Genomic DNA, 17331 nt, shown 5'->3' on the forward strand with positions numbered 1-17331 from the left:
AAAATGGACCCAAATAAGACACTTATTTTAAAGATAATCTTGTCACAGTGTAAATACTATCAATATTTGGCAAAAAAACAAACAAAACACTAATAACCTAATCTAAAATATAATAATAATAATAATAATAATAATAATAATAATAATAATAATAAATGTTTTTATCAGGCATTTTTATTTACCCATTATCCAGTCTTCAAAATAAAACATTTTTAACCATTTTCCACATTAACCACATTTTCCCACAGCTTCCTGTATCTACCTTACCATTTAATTATGTAGAATAAAGACAAATACAGGACTTTTTAGAAACATCTTTATTAACAAATGTTTTCCTCCCTCCACAACATTTAAAATATTATTTTCAGCTCCAACCATTAGGTCCTGTAATGAGATGACAAAAAAAATTAAACATGTAAAACATTTAACATGAAGAAATTACATCTTAGATATGATTTTTAAATGTTTGTGTTCTCACCTCTAATCACACCACTGTTATGCTGAACCCTAGGAAATCTGACATTTTGAGCACGGGGATGGAAAACAGGCAGGTATCTGGTCTTGGGGCTGTGTAGACCTAAAAAGCAGAAATTCTCAGACTCCTACATGATGAGTCTAAACCGGTCCAGCAGGCGATAAGCTACTGTACCTGTTTGAGGCTGAGCAGGGTAATTGATGCTACCAACGCCGGCGGCATCAGACTCAAACCTGAAGACTGAGAAGAGTCGATGGAGACCAGCCAGAGGATATGTACACTGCACGGTCACCCTTTAAAGCATAGAAATCTTTACAGTTATAGGTTGTTTGGAGAAACACTGGTGTGAAGAAACTGCTAGTTAAAGTAAACACTACCTTTCACTAGTGTTAGTGGAAACTGCATTGTTCTTGTTGTAGGAAATCTCATTGCGATAAGTCACATTTCCCCTTCCAACCTGAGGGTAGAAACAGTGAATCATTTCTGCTGTTAAACCAGGTAGTACAGTAAATGTTACGTTGCCACAGTCAAGTCTAGTAGTTTAACTGGGATCAGTTCTACCTTAATGATGGATCCACAGGTGTGGAGAGGAAAAGAGAAGAGAACCCTGGTGTTGTCTGCTTCTATGGGTCCACAGTGTTCCCTTATTAGGCTGGTTCTAGCAGGGATCACTCCACTTGAAACCACCGGAGACAAGTCGGCCACCACAGTCATCCTACCATCGGTTGAACACACTATAGAGAGATGAGTTATCACTTCAGCTACATAAAGTACAAGACCTCACCAGCTGCTGGTTCTTACCAATGAGTTCTGTAGTTGTATTAAAAGGACAAGTCTTGACTGTTGAACTCTGGATCTCTGATGTTTCATGATCCCGAACGAGGATCTCAAAAGTGCCAAAGTATTCCTTCAGAGTAACGTTCTAGAAAACACATGCATCTTAATTACTAGTACGTTAAACACAAGGTTTGATGTTTTCATTCATTTCCCTTCATCTTACCTTGTATTCATACCCATGAGTGAACAGCGGCACGTGGAGCAGCAGACTCTGGCTGCTGTTGCTCATGATGTATCCATGCTGGGCTGCCAGCTCCGATGTCAGCAGGTCTGAACCGATGCTGATCTCCCACAGGTAGTGAAAAGGCTGGTGGTCCAGTTTGAAACTGATCCCAGATTCAGAACAGACTGCATCAAACACCGGAGAGGCTGTCGAACACAGTACAGTGAGTCAATTTTGGTGTTCTCACAAATCCTTTGTGACCACTTTTAAAAATCAATGACTTACAGACGTCTGTGAACAATGCTACAACAGATGTGAGGTGGTAAAATGGTTCATTTTCAGGCATGACGGTCAGTGTGAAGATGATGTCCAGACTATACTGAAAAACTGCATCTTCTTTAGAGAACTAAAACACAGAATACACACCATGACTCAACTCATACAGACTGTTTTGCAGTGAAGTATATCAACCAGCTTATATTTAAATACCTTTTACCTTATTTATGACAACAGGGCTGTCAAAAGGCACCCTCAGACTGTAGCCATGAGTGCTGTTGGGCTGAACAACTTCTGTGACTGTGTGCATGCTTGCGTTAGTAAGTGGTATGGTAAATTCATGTCCATTTAGCTGAACAGCAGCCAGCTCAACATCTTCAGGTACATCTCTGAGGTAAACGCTGAATATTCGCTCCTCGAGAACTGTTAGGTTATCTGAAAACACAGCATGTGGCAGCAAGGAAGTGACAAGAGTCCTGTGAGACTGAACCCTGGTCTCAACATGATCGTCATCCACCAAGATTTGCTCCAAGTAGAAATTAAAGGTGTAATATTCGTAGAGGTCTCCAGTCACAAAGCTCTGCAACAGACACATGAAGTTTGAAGGAATATTTAATGAATTAATTTGAAGATTAAATACGTTGAATCATCAGAGCGCTTATGTTGGTGTTTTCTGACCTTCCTTTGTGCCTCCTCAGCATTATAGGGGATGCTGATCAGGATTGTAGAGTTGTCCTTGTCAATAATGTAACCTCTCTCCATTGCAGTTGGCTGCGTCACAAGTCTACCATTAAATCCAATGTTGATCTGGGTGGCATCATGACTTGGGTAGAGCGCTGCTGTAGTCTTCCACACCACATATCCACTGTGATCATATGAGCCTTCAACTGTTGACATATTACTACTTGAGCTGTTGATCGTTCAGTAAAAAAAACAAAAACAAAAACAACAGTGTAAAATATTGTGATACTGACACATCGAGCATGCAGCCACCATGTCAACCATGAGGACAACCCAGCTTTGTCTGGAGAACAGAGTTGCGTGGACTACCTCTACTGGAACGCCATCCACCTGGAGAGAAAAGTCAAATGTAATCCTATTTTAGACCTGGCTTCAGAGAACCATGTGAGCCGATGAAGACTGGGTTGAGACTGTTAAAATACCTTGGACTTGATGAACCTAACACGAATTTGGCATCCACCTACCTCAGTGCTGAATGACTCAGGTTGTCCATACGGTGTTCGAAATAGAAGTCTTCCATCCGTCAAGTCAAGCACGTAGTCCTGCTTACGAGCTTCAGAGAGATTCATGGGGAGTAACTGCTCCTCTGCTCTATGAAACATCACCTGCCAGTCTGAAGTGGTGGAGCTATGGGCCTGAAAAGTTCAAAATCTCTCAATTAGGGCACTTGGCTGCACAAGGGGGGGGGGGGGGGGGGGGGGGGGAGTCACTCTAATCTGAAACTTACAGCTTTGAGACTATTCCAGTCATCTTTTTTTGTCCCAGAAGGACAGCTGACTTCACTCCTCACAGACACCTGGAAAGAAATCACCATTAATCTTAGACTAGTCCATGAGTTAAATACTCATTGAGATGTACCAAAGCCTACCTCCATGTAGTTGAGCTCACAGGTAACCTCTCTGGGAGACCAGGGGAGAGATGGAGAACAGGTCTTGCTCACTGCATAGGTGACTTCCCTTCCTTCATGCATCACGATCAAATTGAAGTTGAATGTGAACACTTGATCACCCTGAAAGACCCAACACAGATGAGGTGTTGAAACTTAATTCATTTTAAGCTACAATAAGTCTGTAAATTATGTTTTGCTTGTACGCACTTTGTTGTCAGTGTGACAGCTGAAGTAAGAGGCTCTGAGCTCCACATGGCCCGGTAGAGGCACAATACTGTAGCCACACTTTGCTGCATACTGCTTCAAGATGGGGTGCACGCCCGTTTCATCTGGAAGAGAGTGAAAAAGCTTCGGAGATTCTCTAAACCTGCGCTTGGTTCATTCAAGTTCAATGTGAGCCAATTTGAATAGATGCTTGAGTGAGGGTGGACAGGACTTACCAACAGCTTCAAAGCGAAGTTCCCCCTCAGCGAAGGAGAGGTCCACAGCCATCTTGAAGTAACGATCATGACACTCCATATGCACGGCTCCTGCAAGATTAAACAAGTTAGATAGTAAATAACAATCACTATCAATTATTGAGCCTATAAAAAGTAGGAATTAAAATACCATCAGGAACGGGGACACATTTTGCAGTTGACCACACAAGCAGGAGTAAGGTCACACTATAAGACATAAAACATGTCACTTGCATATAAAAAAAATGCAAAAATGCACATATGATACACAACAGCTTACGTTTACCTAAGGCAAAACCCAAATGTCATAGCCACTGTGTGCTGGCAGTGTCTAAAGCTAGCCTAGCTGCTAGTAAACTACACCCACTAACCAACATAAGCAGACAACTTGCTTGATATTATCCTGCACTTGCACCATGTGGTGCGGTCGCCTACACCAGCTTTTATAAGTTCTCCTGAGGAGGCAAAGTCCAAGAAGACTCTCATCAGCTGCAGCTGATTGGAAGATGTTTGGTTGCTAATGAGCTCCACTTGTGGCTGTTACCTCCTGTGAGTCTGTGCTTGGTCAGTAGGCAGATTTATAAAAGCTGTGTAGGCCACAACCCTGCATGGTGCCGCTTTGGCTAGGGTTACACCAAGCACGTGATTCACTTTGGCTTGGTGGGTTAGCAGGTGTAGTTTGCTAGCAGCTAGGCTAGCTTTAGACACTACCAACACATCAGTAGTTATGGCTTTTGTTTTTCTCCTTGGGTAAGGCACTTTGGGATAATTTACAAGCTGTTTGCTATATTTTGACTGTGGTATATAAATTATTTCTGTTTTACAGTGTGGCCTTATTCATCTCAGTTTGGGCAAGTGCAAAATGTGATGGCGTACCCCAGGGTAAAACCAAATGATCTGCTTACACACCCGCTTACATTCACTAGCTCGTACTTGACATCTAGATCTGAATTCTTTTATTCTTGCAGGAGTTGAGCTCATGGAGTGTCGTGATCGCTTCTTTGTGATAGCTGTAGATCTGTCGTGCATTGGGAGCGAACCTCACTTTGAGGCTGTTGGTAAGTCCTCCCACCACAGCTAGAGTTGAGGAAATGAAGAGGTGTAGTTTTGAGGTAATAAGACACACCTAAAGGTAGTCTTTTTGTGCTTTCTGAAAACGGACCTGTCCTGTTTAAACCAACAATTAAACCTTAACCATTTAACTATCAAAGAAATTACTTGCAGCAAATATTAGCGAAAAACTCTGAGCCTCAAGTTAAGTTAATATGATTTTCTTCCAGATGACACAGGTGTGTACCCTATCACCAAGCAGTATGCAGCTGAATGTGGTTATAGTGTCAATGCTCTCACTGTACTTGGCCATATGGAGCTCCGAGCCTCTTACTTCAGCTGTCACGCTGAGAACAAAGTGAGAACAGACGGCTTTATTGTATAAATCTGAGTATGTGACAACCAGTGTCTTCATACTTCATCATAGTCTACCGGGTCTTTCAGGATGATAAAATGTTTACATTCAACTTCAACCTGGTTGCGACACATGACGGAGAGGAAGTCAGGTACGCACTGAACAAGACCTGTTCTCCATCTCTCCCCTGGTCTCCCAGAGAGGTTACCTGTGAGATTAACTACATGGAGGTGAGCTTGGGTACCTTTTTAACATTTGACTGAGATGTCTGAGTCTTTCTAATCGAGACTTCTCGGCAGGTGTCTGTGAGGAGCGATGTAGCGTGTCCAACAGGAGCAAAGAGAGACTGGGATGCTGTTGTCCAAACAGTACGTACATTGCCTTCTGGGAAAAGTGTGGATTAAGCATTAACGGTAGCTGATTAAACATTTAAAACACTTTTAATTTTCTTCTTAGGCACATTTCTCAGCCACTTCAGATTGGCAAGTAATGTTCCAAAAGCCAGAGCAGGAGCCGGTTCCTATGAGCCTCTCTGAAACCCATAGGCGAGGCTACGTGTTTCAACTGACTGATGGACGGCTTGTATTTCGTACACCGTATGGACAACCTGACTCATTCATCACTGTGGTAAACGGATGTAAAATTTGGTGCAGTCTATCACCTTGTCCATTGTATTAGACAATTCCTTCTTGTAAAGCATATAGTCCAAAACAGACTTGAGTCTCTCTCCAGGTGGATGGCATTCCAGTAGAAGTAGTCCATGCAACTTTATTCTCCAGACAAAGCTGGGTTGTCCTCCTGGTTAACATGGAGGCTGCTTGCTCCATGCGTCAGTATTACAATTCACTTTCCATTTGCTGTGGCATTTTTGTTTTCACTTCATAATCAACTGTGCATTTCAACAGATGAAGGGTCATTCGATGAAAGCACCCACATGAGGTGGCAGGCTCCTGAGGTGCTGAACCCACTTGTGTCAGATCTACACAACACACAGGTCAACATTGGAGTCAATGGTAAACTTGTGGAACAGTCGGTTGCAGAAGAAAGAGGCTACATTGTGGAGAAGCACAATAACACAATCCAGATCAGCATCCCTTATACTGCTGAAGAAGGATACAGAAAGGTCAGAAAGCACAGATTATATAAAATTAAATTAAAATTATTATAACCGTAATCAACCTGTTGCTTCACTTGACGTTTACCTGAACCTGTTCTTCTGCAGAGTTTTGTGATTGAAGACCTCTACCAGTTCTACATCTTTAACCTCTACTTGGAGAAAATCTCAGTTGATGAGGACCTTGTAGAGACCAGGTTCCGCTATTACAGAACATTGAGCACTCCTTTAATGCTATGCCCCATTTTTACTGTAAACCGTAAGTTTGCATGTGTACTTGAAATCATTTTTCTAATTTAATACAAACATACTTTGACTTACGTTTTAATTTCAGGAATGGATCTTGAGCAGCGACTGTTCATCGTCTACCTTGGAGATGTTCCTGAAGATGTTGAGTTGGTTGCCATTCATTTCAATGGACATGAATTTACAGTGCCACTTAATAATACAAGCATCCACATGATCACAAATATTCATTCAAATAACACCCATGGTTACACTCTGGAGGTGCCTTTTGATGACCCTGTTATCATACATGAGGTAAAGGTCTGGTACAACTGGATTATATCCTTATCATAGACTGCTTGGATCAGAATTTCTCTTGTCGTCTAGATCTTAAGAGAAGAGTCTGTGATGAAGCACAAGCTTGATATCTACTATACATTGACCATTCTACCTGAAAATGAGCATTTCAACTACCTGGCATCAGTCACTGCACTAACATATGTCTGTAAGTCCTTAAACATATTTAACACTTGTTAATAGCTCCCCACTCAATAAGCAGAGTTAACCCACTGTACTGTGTTCGACAGCCTCTCCGGTGTTTGATGCAGTCTGTTCTGAATCTGGGATCAGTTTCAAACTGGACCACCAGCCTTTTCACTACCTGTGGAAGATCAGCATCGGTTCAGACCTGCTGACATCGGAGCTGGCAGCCCAGCATGGATACATCATGAGCAACAGCAGCCAGAGTCTGCTGCTCCACGTGCCGCTGTTCACTCATGGGTATCAATACAAGGTAAGATGAAGGGAAATGAATGAAAACATCAAACCTTGTGTTTAACGTACTAGTAACAGTAAGATGCATGTGTTTTCTAGAACGTTACTCTGAAGGAATACTTTGGTACTTTTGAGATCCTTCTTCGGGATCATGAAACATCAGAGATCCAGAGTTCAACAGTCAAGACTTGTCCTTTTAATACAACTACAGAACTCATTGGTAAGAACCAACAGCTGGTGAGGTCTTGTACTTTATGTAGCTGAAGTGATAACTCATCTCTCTATAGTGTGTTCGACCGATGGTAGGATGACTGTGGTGGCCGACTTGTCTCCGGTGGTTTCAAGTGGAGTGATCCCTGCTAGAACCAGCCTAATAAGGGAACACTGTGGACCCATAGAAGCAGACAACACCAGGGTTCTCTTCTCTTTTCCTCTCCACACCTGTGGATCCATTATCAAGGTACTGCTGGTGTTCCTTGAAATTAATACAGGTAAATGAATATGGCTACACCTAAAAATTTAAATGCTTTTTTTTTTTTCTTCCCATAGCTTGGGAAAAACTCTGTGACGTATAAAAACAAGATTTCCTTCAGCAAGAAGCAGACTCCAGCAATTTCATCCAACAATGACATAGACAGGTGTGACTCTTCAAGCCCTACTTACTTTACACTTGCATTATTTACGTTCCCCTCCTTTAGCAAACTGTCTTGCAGCTACCCCTGTTGTCTTGCAGTGTGACTGTGCAGTGTACATATCCTCTGGCTGGGCTCCATCGTCTCTTCTCAGCGTACAGGTTTGAGTCAGATACGGCTGGTGTTGGCTGCATTGTGCATTCTGCACACTCCACTGATGGTAGGCAGTTCACAACTTCAGCTGAATACAGTGCCCTCAAGCATGCGTTTGAGCATTTGGTCTTCCGTATTTTAGATCTACAGAGTCCAACGGTGCTTCAAACTCCAGTACCTTCTACCAGATGCAACTTTCAGGACTTGTTCAAATACTAGTTACAAACATTCTACCAACTTTCAGAAGACTCTGGCAGAAAGGTTGGTACTTATTAATATAAAGCTGGTCAAATCTGACAATGGCTGTTCTCAAGTCTTTTCACAAGAAACAAACTGACGGCAAGTATATGAGTAGATTTAAATACATTTATTGTCAAGTGAGAATTATTGATATTTATTTAATCATCTAATGAAAATGACCTCAGATGCCAAGACCTGCTCATGTCTCAATGTGATTATTATTTCTTTTTTCTGAAAACAGGATTGCAAGAAAGGACTGAAATTTTTTATTTGGACAGCAGCAATTCAACCTCAGCGAAATTTGTTGTGGTTTCAGCACCAATTAAAGCATTTATCAGCTTTGATTTCCACAGTGGCCAGTAAGGATTCTCAAAACATGCATTATAGACGATATCTATGTTGTTGTGAACTGGGAAAGTAAAATCCAATTAAAACATTTTAACTAATCCCAGCAGGTTTCTTACATGCCACTTATGACAATAAATTGTAATTTTGCTGTGACATTATTGGTCTCCACTATGAGAAAACTTCCTTCAGTCCAGTTTCCGTGTTAATTGTTTAGCGGTAGGTGAACAATGACTTAAACAAATAGTCAATCAGGTTCCACAACATGACTTTCATGAGATTCTTGATGAACATGCACAGCTGTGTTTGCAGCTTCCCTGATGCTGGGTTTAACTGGTGATAGGTCCAGAGATGGATTCACAGGACGTTGGATAGGTAGAGTACTGCTTTGGTTTGCAGGGTAGCGACACTGGATTGTCAGTCTGAAACAGACACAACTTGAATAAGACTAATTTGAGAGAATTATATTAAAGACAGGCCAAGCACAGGGTTTTTTTTCTCACCTGTATGGAGAGTCTCTGTGTATAATTGGATCATTCAAAGGAAGAAAATCTTGATTGTAACTGATCTGGTTTTCATAAACCAGGAAATTCCCCTCAGTCTAGTTTAAAAAAAAAAAAATTAAAATTCAATCAGAGGCACGGAGCATATTTTCTATGTGGATTTTATAACAAAGTGTCTCACAGTCACTGTCGTCCCACAGGAGTTGAGGCTGAAGCTGAACAGAGCTCTGGCGCTGTCTGTCTCCATGGGAACACAGCTGGGGTCCAACAGCGTGGTTCGGTTGGGGCTGGTGGGCGGGCTGGTGTGGGTGGTGTCGACGAGTGCCATCATCTTCCCTTCAGGCAAACATACTGTCACAGACACAGAGAGTGTCACAGCTGTTTTACTGGTTAAATATAATAAGAGGCACAGATCTTCTGTGTACCTAGTAGTTCTCTAGCAGGAAAGGTGCATTTGTGGACAAGACTGTCCTGGACTTTGAGAGACTGTGCATCCACAACAGACACTTCCACTCCAGCAACAATACCCCACAATGTCAGCTCCTGCACAGAAAGCACACATGTTCACACTGAGCAGCGGCAAAGTTAACAGGTAAACACGGAAAAGGGCAGCTGGGGCACAGTTTGTAAAGCAGTTGTTTGTAAACCATAGGTTGAACAGACCATGTGAACTGTTAGTGTAAGAAAGAAAGAAACGGTAAGCATGCACAAACAGGTTGGGTTTTACAGGTACTGATGGTAATGTGAGCACCGTCTATTGAAACCTAATCCTGTTCCTGGTGATCAAACTTAAAATGGTAATGCAAATGAAAACTGGTAAGATTGACAACCTCAAAGTTCAGCCCCGGGCTGTAGAGGGGAATCTCCACAGTCAAGTAGTCATCCTCTGCCTCCACCACAAACCCACCCATCTCCACCAGGCTCCAGTCCAACCTGTGGGCTCCGAAGAAGAGCTCCCACTGCAGCTCGGTCTGGGCCCCATGGTGCAGCAGCACCAGCAGACTGCTCTCTGTGCACTTTCCCTCGAGCGTGGGTGAAACTGGAGCTGCACCCGGACATGTAAAGAATAAAATTGAGGGTATTTACACCTGGTTATTCCAGGAAATCAGGTAGCACCTAGCTGGAGAAGACATTTACATGTTCTGTAATAAGACGTTCCTGCAAATCTGTGCACAAACGCAGCAGATGAGGATGACTCACAGGTTCTGAATCTATTCATTCTTTTACTGTCTGTATCAGAGCAGACTGACAGCACAGAGGAAAAACAGGCAGATACAGAGCTCTTTTTTCAAAGTGGAAACTGTTTTAACAAATGTGTTAAAATATCTATTTAGACTTCCACACTCAAACACTGATAGTCTGACTTGAGGAGGCATCGCTCTATGTAATGCCTCTCCAGTCACTCCGCTCTACTACCATCTGTCTGCAGCCATTATTCATGCACATATACAGCTGTAAAAGTCAAACAGAAACCTGGTTAAGATTAGGGTTAGAGACGTTAGGGTTAAGAAATCAGCTTACAGGAAAACGGTTATCTGGTTAATTTAACACATACTAATTTGCTAAACGCAGTCAGTAAGAAATTTTAGTGCAGCTCAGATTTACATTTCCACCATATATATACACTGTAAAGATTAAATCTCAACTGCAACTCTCAGTATAACTATGATAATAAAAGCTGAATCCATGACTCACCTGTGTATTTAACACTGTGCTCTAATGTGGCCTGATGGTGAAAAATGTCTCCACTGGGTAAAATGTTGAGAGTAAAGGTGAAAGTGAGCCTGTACTTCTTAAAGCCACCACCTATATACTGGGATTAGATGGCAGGTTGTTTACAGACATTTCTGAACACACGAAAAAGCTGCTTAGTGTTTGCGACGGTCACCTCAGGAATAATTTTTGAGTGTGACAGAGGAATATTGAGCTGGTAGGAGTTGCTAGCGTCACTGTGGGTGAGCCTGGACACCTCAACATTTGGGTCACTCTGCATGTGGTGGCTTTGGGACCAGGTTAAAAGGACCCCGCCACCATCTACAGTCACCTTCTCCAGGGTGACATCAGATGCGAAGAATCCCAAGGTGACGGAAAACAATCCTGTGACTGGATCTGTGTCTGTCAAGGGAGAGAGATGTATAATGGGGGCATCTTCAACACACTGGAAACACCAGGACTTTAGTGAGAAATAAAAACTCCACTGCTGTCTTCCACATTTATATCAATTGCATGCACATAAACAAGGTAAAATGGTTTGATAAAAGCGTTACTGTTGCTGAAGGCCAGAGTTTGTGGAGTGAGGGGAGTCTTCAGCAGCCTGAAGGAGCGATGCTGAGTTAGAGGCCAGCGTTCGTCTTTCCACTGCCTCATGAAGAACAGATTCACAGACATGGACGTGCTGTACCGTCCTCTTAATACTCCACTCTAGAAAAAACAACAACACAGCAAACATAATGAAAAGTGGAACCCACATCAGTCCATCTTTAGTATTAATTAATATTACTTTCATTTATTGTAACTATAAGGGTTGTGCAGACTGTAGCCGATATCAGAAGACCACAGCAGTTTTTATGCACCTTTATGTGTCCACCACGAGCTCCTGTGGGAATCCTGACCTCCACTCGTCCCTCCCGCAGCCTGATCTTGTATCCTCGCTCTTTAATTTGAGACTCACTCAGTGTTTGGCTGTTTACTCCGAAGATTGTGCCTCTGTCCCTGAGCTGCCCGTGAACCAGAGGAGAAAGAATATAAGGGACAGTCCACAGCAGGTCATCCCCATCTACTGCAGCTTCATCTGGGGTGAGAAAGGGGAGTTGGAGATATTTCACCCTGGTATTTTTAAACTGGCGTAATGCTGATAAAACATACTAACTCAGAGCACAGGCAAGAATGGCGTCAACAGCCAGGACGCCACCGTCGAGTTGGTACAGGATTGATGCTCTGACATTCTCTAAATCCACTCCCTTCTCCTGGGAAAAACAGAAACACCCACATGCAAATGCAGGAAAATAAAAATAAAGCTTCGATGGTCAAGAGAGAGAGGACTTTAAGCTGTTCAATGATGAAGACCGAATCCTCAGTATGCAACGCTGTCCGAGTACCTTGGTGAAGTAGGAGAACGGGGAAGAATAGGGACAACGGAGGGTAAAACGTGGCCCACGCAGTGAGACGTGACAGCCCAGAGCAGCAGCTTCTTTCGGGGACAAAACTCTCGCTTCCTCCAGCGACTGATCAGCTCTGTGGAACATCACAGACATGTCTGCTGGTGCCTGGAGAGGAGGCATCGAATCAACTCATTTCACATGTCATGTCAGGCAACATACAGCCTTCCCTCATTTTAGGAAGCCTGTGACATTAAATATAAATTAAATCATGAAACAGTCACAGTTAATGACCATTTACTAACCTTATTATCATGTTTTGATGTCACAGGAACAACAGGCTTCTGGATGGACACCTAGAGATTCAAGACAAAGCTAGACTTTCTAATCAAATCTAATGTCAGCTGCAGGAAATGTTAAATCTAAAATTCCCATCCACTCTCTCAATGCTGTTCTTATTCAGTAACAAATACAATGAAGTTTCTCTCCGATATTGAATTTGTCTTAACCTGTGGATGTGATGACATACATTTTTTTGAATAAATGATCTACCTCCATGTATTTTTCCTCACAAACGATCTCTCTGCTGCTCCACTTCGCCTGGACGGAGCAGTTGAGATGTAGAGGGTACACTGCCCCCTTCTCCTCCGTCTTCAGGTTTACAATCCAAAGACGCAGGTGGTAGTCGGTGCCAGTCTGCAGAGCAGAGATACAGAGATGGTTTGTTGTTTCAGGAGAATCCTGATGTGACAAAGTTCAGTATTTTAATTGAATCTACCTCAGCGTAGACATAACAGGAGAGGAAGGAGGTGCGTAACTCCACGTCTCCAACAGCGTTCAGTTGGATTGTGTACCCACAGAGTGCGGCCTCCTGATCAGATAAGAGGTGAAGTTCGTCCTGGTCTAATGGTTTAACGTGAAAGATCAACAATTCAAACAAAGCCCATCACATTCTCCTTTCGTGAATGACGCTCTGACACATACTGTACCTTCAAAGTAAAAACGTGTCATCGAGCTGAGGAAGCTGGACTTAACGGCGAGCCAAAAGTGACGCTCGAGGCACCTGGTCTGAAACACCCCTGAAATAAGTAAAGACATCAACTCCTCTTCAGGTCATTTAAAAACACCTTTATTATGTGAATTTCTCTGCATTTAACTCATAATTAAGATTCTAAAAATGTACGTGCAGTATTAATGTGGTACCTGTAACTCTGTTTAACAAAACAAAAATAAAATAATGATTCCAACCATGATGCCCCTTTAGTAGCTGTTCCTGAGCTTTCAATCACATCACAGTGTTTATCAGCACATTGAGTTTGTCACAAAAATGTAAATTTAAAAATGTCACTTTAAAATTTAAGGAAGGAAATTTAAGCATTTACAATCCACCTGGACAAATGGGTCCACAACCAAAAGCTCAGAGTATAATTGATCATTTTGATAATTGTACATGATTTTAATACACAAAATAAATGTGATTTTTAAATAAATCCTCCTCATCATATATATTTTGACAAGCTCGTATATTTTTAGCCTACATCCATTTTACAACTCTAGCTAATGTTTAGCACCGTTTCTGCTACAGTACATCTCACTCCACACTGCACCATGTCTTCAAGTGCTGTTATATATTTTAGACAGACTTTCTTACTCAGTGTCTAAACATATTTCCCCTGTTGGCTGATTAATATTAATTCTGATTAACAAACCTCAGGAACCACCCAAACCCTATATTTGAGCTTTAAGGAACCCCTCACTGCTCGTGAACTGGTCTCACCTGTCGGCACCGGACTGGAAAAACTCACTGCGAACAGCAGGTCCACACTGAAACCAACAGCCTCCGGTCAGAAGGGTTTGTACTGCATTGAACACACGACTTTACAGCTCACTCTGAAACTTACCCAAACAAAATATGCAAAAATAGGTTCATTTTTTTTAACAGGACATGTTCCCCTAGAGGAGGTGAAAGCTGTAGAGAGGTCACCACCGGAAGCGTCGCCATTTTGTTACACACCTGTTAATTGACCACCGGAAACGTCGCCATTTTGTTACACACCTGTTAATTGACCACCGGAAACGTCGCTATATTCCGACTTATTTTTATCTTTTTTAGCCTTTACTTCACAAATACGTTATAAATAATTATGCTTGAGTTCGCTTTTCATGAATTAACAGTGACATCTACTGGTCAGAGTATATTTTACCACAGAAATCTCCTGAACAGACACATGAAGTCAGTTTATTAGGTACACCTTACCTGAACACATGGGTAAATTATATTTCTTATACATGTTTGATGGTGATAATCTGTCTAGCTTTTGATTTTACTGTATGATTTGATGGATCTTGTCTTTGTAGTGAAGTTTACCAATAGCCTGATTTAGCCTGATTACATTTTACCTAGTACCTTGTACCTAATATGTTTTGTACTGCAGTAGAGAACAGTACTTAGAGAACCACAGTGGTAGTCTGGTTAAACAGTGTTGATAAAACATTTGGTTTCACTGGATATACCCTTTAGGTTAAGGCCTTTAGTTACTTCCCGATATCGAATAGATGGGAAAACCATATTACACACATTTGACTTTAAAATTAAGTTAAAAGTTATTTTATAGGAACTAGACTGTTGATTTTTATTATTCAAATCAGTCAGTTAAATGCTATTTTTGTTGGTTAGTAGCTCTTTGAAATGTCTGAAATGCCTATAATGTAGATACATATAATGTTAAGATGCTGCTTGTTCACCATTCTAATGGCATTTGTCAATATCGCTGTGTATGGGGCTAATTATTTTATTCTGTTTACTTGAAGTAAGGTTTTAAACTGAGGGTACCCTAAACTAACAGTTTACTCAGCTTAAGGTTAAAATGTTTAAACATTTGCTTTCAAACAGTGTTTGTACTCATACATTAAAGTATTTACTGTAGCATATTTTCACCTTTTACATTGAAGATTTTGAACAATCCTTGATCTTAAATAAGTTGTACCTTATTTTCTACCTTTGCTGCGATGATGTTCATGATGACATGATTATTATTATTGAGTACTGTTTCTTACATAAAGTTGGCTCGATTTTGCGGATTTGCATGTGTTGATGTTGTGTGTGAGTTAGTTAAAAAGTAATATTTGGATATTTTAACTCACCAATCTAAAAGAATGAAATACTGACATGAACACACAATATTTCAGGAGGAACTTCAGCCTGATTAACCACGGGTGAAGATGTTTAATTAACCCTGACAAACTGTTGCCAACATTTTATATCATTTTGCAGCAGGTGGAGGTGTTGGGCCTTTCTCCTTCATCCATCTGGACACTTGTGGTCACCACATCTTCCACTGTTTGGAAAATGTTACTTAAAGTCAAATCAGAGAGAGTCCTGCAGAGAAGAAGTGGGAGAACAGAAAGGTCAGCATCTATTTTAAGTATGAGAAGTGAAAATGATTGATGCTCTGTTAATTATTTGGCACGGTTTTCACCGTGTGACCTATTCGTTGAGTTTATTAAAGATTGTTTGTTTATAAATGTAAAATTAAAATACTCCAGTACAAGCCCTTCAGATTTGTACTTTAGTACTGTAAATGTACTCGTTATATTCCGCCACAGCATTTCTGTCTGTAACAGAAAACACTGTTGCGACGGTCACAGATTCAATAGGTCCATTATTATCAAACACTGTTTTCTCAAACTAAGGATTCTGAAGCAGCAAAATAGTTTTAATAATCTGCTGAATGTATGAACAGAGGTGAGTGCTGGTTCAGACAGAAAGGAAGGAAATAATCTGAAGAAGTCACAAAACCAAACATGATCCTTGGTCTTCAGTGTTGTTGATACAGTATGAGAGAGAGTTATATCTAGTGTTTTGATGCAGTCTTTTTTAGTAATGGTAGTGTCAGTGTCCAGGCAGCCTCATTAACATTTGAGTCACACTGTGTTATCAACAGCTCTGCACAGGAGACATAAAGACAGGCTGAGTTCATCTCCGAAGCTGCTGTAGCTACTTAATTTCTATTAAGTTTGACTTATTTAATAATTTAATATTTCACATTTAAATCTATTACAACATGAGATTTAATCAACCTAGCGACGCCGTTCTGTCCACGTCTCAGCATTAATCATGACCTTATCCTACTCTTGACACCATCCTCCACCCTACACCTCCTCAACCTTTCTCCTCCACCAATGACATCCTTTGCTGGCATGAGGAGGAGGAGGATGAAGACGCCTATTTACCAGCCTAACACTTCCTACACCAACACTAGCTACTTTCTGACTGGTTAGTTAATAGTTGTAGTCAGACTTTTCATCAGAGCTGAAAACAGCATCAAAGGCTACAAGTGAGGTGGAGATGCTCCTCTCTCAGGTGCAGCTGCTCCTGGCGGCTCTGTTTTCCTCCGTGCTGCTGGTGCAGGTGAGCGCTGCTCCACGCAGAGACATGCTGACAGAAACGCTGAGAGCAGACCTGGCAAACGACAAGGTGAGTCACTCACACAGTGAGTTTTACAGTGCAAAGATTGGGGATGATCTGAGGAGATAACGTGATTACCAGATTGTTCCTTTACGCATTTATTTTGTCTTTTAGGATCTCGCTCACTTGCTCTTGCTAAAGTTTGCGTCTGAGTTGGTGGCAGCCGGAGATGAGCAGATGCTCCCAGAGCTGGAGGATGAGGAGGAGGTGGTGAAGCGACACCTGCCGCTACCCCAAAGAGAGCGCAAAGCAGGCTGCCGCAACTTCTTCTGGAAAACTTTCACCTCATGTTAACCCGAGAAACAAGCTGGGATAGTTTTGTTTGTGACTGTAACATAAATGAATCCATGTTTAATAACTGAATCATTTGTTGCAAGGTGACAAATATACAGAAACGTGGTTGTTTTTAGTGTCTAAAATAAAATGTTCAGATGTTAAATAATGTCTGACTTTCTTCTTTCATAGTACTATTGAGTTTAATAACGTACTTCATCTAAAATGTATAAGTTCTGAATGTGACAGCGTTTGTATAAAA

General features: G+C 41.5%; 4 protein-coding genes across 5 annotated transcripts; 2 read left to right on the forward strand and 2 right to left on the reverse strand.

Moving 5' to 3' along the window:
• Positions 1 to 313: 313 nt before the first annotated feature.
• Positions 314 to 4289, reverse strand: LOC113157219. Its single transcript, XM_026352553.1, has 18 exons — positions 4126 to 4289; positions 3991 to 4046; positions 3822 to 3911; positions 3589 to 3710; positions 3361 to 3501; positions 3220 to 3288; positions 2957 to 3127; positions 2726 to 2822; positions 2430 to 2638; positions 1972 to 2331; positions 1761 to 1881; positions 1476 to 1681; positions 1277 to 1397; positions 1037 to 1209; positions 853 to 932; positions 650 to 768; positions 479 to 577; positions 314 to 384 (listed from the first exon to the last, which is right to left on the reverse strand). The coding sequence occupies exons 1-18, from the start codon at positions 4146 to 4148 to the stop codon at positions 365 to 367; spliced, it is 2277 nt and encodes a 758-aa protein (XP_026208338.1). The 5' UTR covers positions 4149 to 4289; the 3' UTR covers positions 314 to 364.
• A 71-nt stretch (positions 4290 to 4360) lies between these two features.
• On the forward strand, positions 4361 to 8874 carry LOC113157204. 2 transcript variants are annotated; one of them, XM_026352531.2, is made up of 19 exons: positions 4361 to 4589; positions 4666 to 4721; positions 4808 to 4897; positions 5120 to 5247; positions 5334 to 5474; positions 5544 to 5612; positions 5701 to 5871; positions 5977 to 6073; positions 6150 to 6367; positions 6467 to 6617; positions 6693 to 6898; positions 6971 to 7088; positions 7171 to 7376; positions 7457 to 7577; positions 7645 to 7817; positions 7907 to 7995; positions 8091 to 8209; positions 8285 to 8403; positions 8624 to 8874. In XM_026352531.2, exons 1-18 carry the CDS (start codon positions 4567 to 4569, stop codon positions 8359 to 8361), a joined length of 2253 nt encoding a protein of 750 aa, XP_026208316.1. In that variant the 5' UTR covers positions 4361 to 4566; the 3' UTR covers positions 8362 to 8403; positions 8624 to 8874. The 2 variants fall into 2 exon arrangements, with proteins under 2 accessions (XP_026208316.1, XP_026208317.1); XM_026352532.1 differs by lacking the exons at positions 7907 to 7995; positions 8091 to 8209; positions 8285 to 8403; positions 8624 to 8874 and having other exon boundaries at positions 7664 to 7747.
• LOC113157205 lies at positions 8661 to 14327 on the reverse strand. The gene is made up of 17 exons (XM_026352533.1): positions 14230 to 14327; positions 14106 to 14152; positions 13318 to 13407; positions 13107 to 13231; positions 12881 to 13024; positions 12634 to 12684; positions 12329 to 12496; positions 12100 to 12196; positions 11804 to 12021; positions 11498 to 11651; positions 11119 to 11345; positions 10926 to 11043; positions 10061 to 10275; positions 9656 to 9773; positions 9412 to 9581; positions 9231 to 9328; positions 8661 to 9149 (listed from the first exon to the last, which is right to left on the reverse strand). Exons 1-17 carry the CDS (start codon positions 14256 to 14258, stop codon positions 8975 to 8977), a joined length of 2244 nt encoding a protein of 747 aa, XP_026208318.1. The 5' UTR covers positions 14259 to 14327; the 3' UTR covers positions 8661 to 8974.
• Positions 14328 to 16623: 2296 nt separating this feature from the next.
• On the forward strand, positions 16624 to 17272 carry sst5 (somatostatin 5). The gene is made up of 2 exons (XM_026353091.1): positions 16624 to 16805; positions 16911 to 17272. The coding sequence occupies exons 1-2, from the start codon at positions 16677 to 16679 to the stop codon at positions 17088 to 17090; spliced, it is 309 nt and encodes a 102-aa protein (XP_026208876.1). The 5' UTR covers positions 16624 to 16676; the 3' UTR covers positions 17091 to 17272.
• The last annotated feature ends 59 nt before the right edge of the window (positions 17273 to 17331 follow it).

Source organism: Anabas testudineus, chromosome 18 (genome assembly GCF_900324465.2).
Source record: "Anabas testudineus chromosome 18, fAnaTes1.2, whole genome shotgun sequence".
Taxonomy (NCBI): domain Eukaryota; kingdom Metazoa; phylum Chordata; class Actinopteri; order Anabantiformes; family Anabantidae; genus Anabas; species Anabas testudineus.

What these genes read in the sequence shown, in the direction of transcription:
- LOC113157219 (XM_026352553.1), bottom strand. Translation starts at nt 4,148, where the DNA reads ATGACATTTGGGTTTTGCCTTAG. An exon ending in GCTGTCACACTGACAACAAA is followed by an intron (nt 3,502 to 3,588) that starts GTGCGTACAAGC and finishes TGGGTCTTTCAG; the next exon opens with GGTGATCAAGTGTTCACATT. An exon ending in TAACAGTGGTGTGATTAGAG is followed by an intron (nt 385 to 478) that starts GTGAGAACACAA and finishes ATCTCATTACAG; the next exon opens with GACCTAATGGTTGGAGCTGA.
- LOC113157204 (XM_026352531.2), top strand. Translation starts at nt 4,567, where the DNA reads ATGGCTTTTGTTTTTCTCCTTGG. An exon ending in GCTGTCACGCTGAGAACAAA is followed by an intron (nt 5,248 to 5,333) that starts GTGAGAACAGAC and finishes CGGGTCTTTCAG; the next exon opens with GATGATAAAATGTTTACATT. An exon ending in TCCAACAATGACATAGACAG is followed by an intron (nt 7,996 to 8,090) that starts GTGTGACTCTTC and finishes GTTGTCTTGCAG; the next exon opens with TGTGACTGTGCAGTGTACAT.
- LOC113157205 (XM_026352533.1), bottom strand. Translation starts at nt 14,258, where the DNA reads ATGAACCTATTTTTGCATATTTTGTTTGG. An exon ending in GTGAGGAAAAATACATGGAG is followed by an intron (nt 12,685 to 12,880) that starts GTAGATCATTTA and finishes TTGAATCTCTAG; the next exon opens with GTGTCCATCCAGAAGCCTGT. An exon ending in CGTTCTCCTACTTCACCAAG is followed by an intron (nt 12,197 to 12,328) that starts GTACTCGGACAG and finishes TGTTTTTCCCAG; the next exon opens with GAGAAGGGAGTGGATTTAGA.
- sst5 (XM_026353091.1), top strand. Translation starts at nt 16,677, where the DNA reads ATGCTCCTCTCTCAGGTGCAGCTGCTCCTGGCGGCTCTGTTTTCCTCC. An exon ending in CAGACCTGGCAAACGACAAG is followed by an intron (nt 16,806 to 16,910) that starts GTGAGTCACTCA and finishes TTTGTCTTTTAG; the next exon opens with GATCTCGCTCACTTGCTCTT.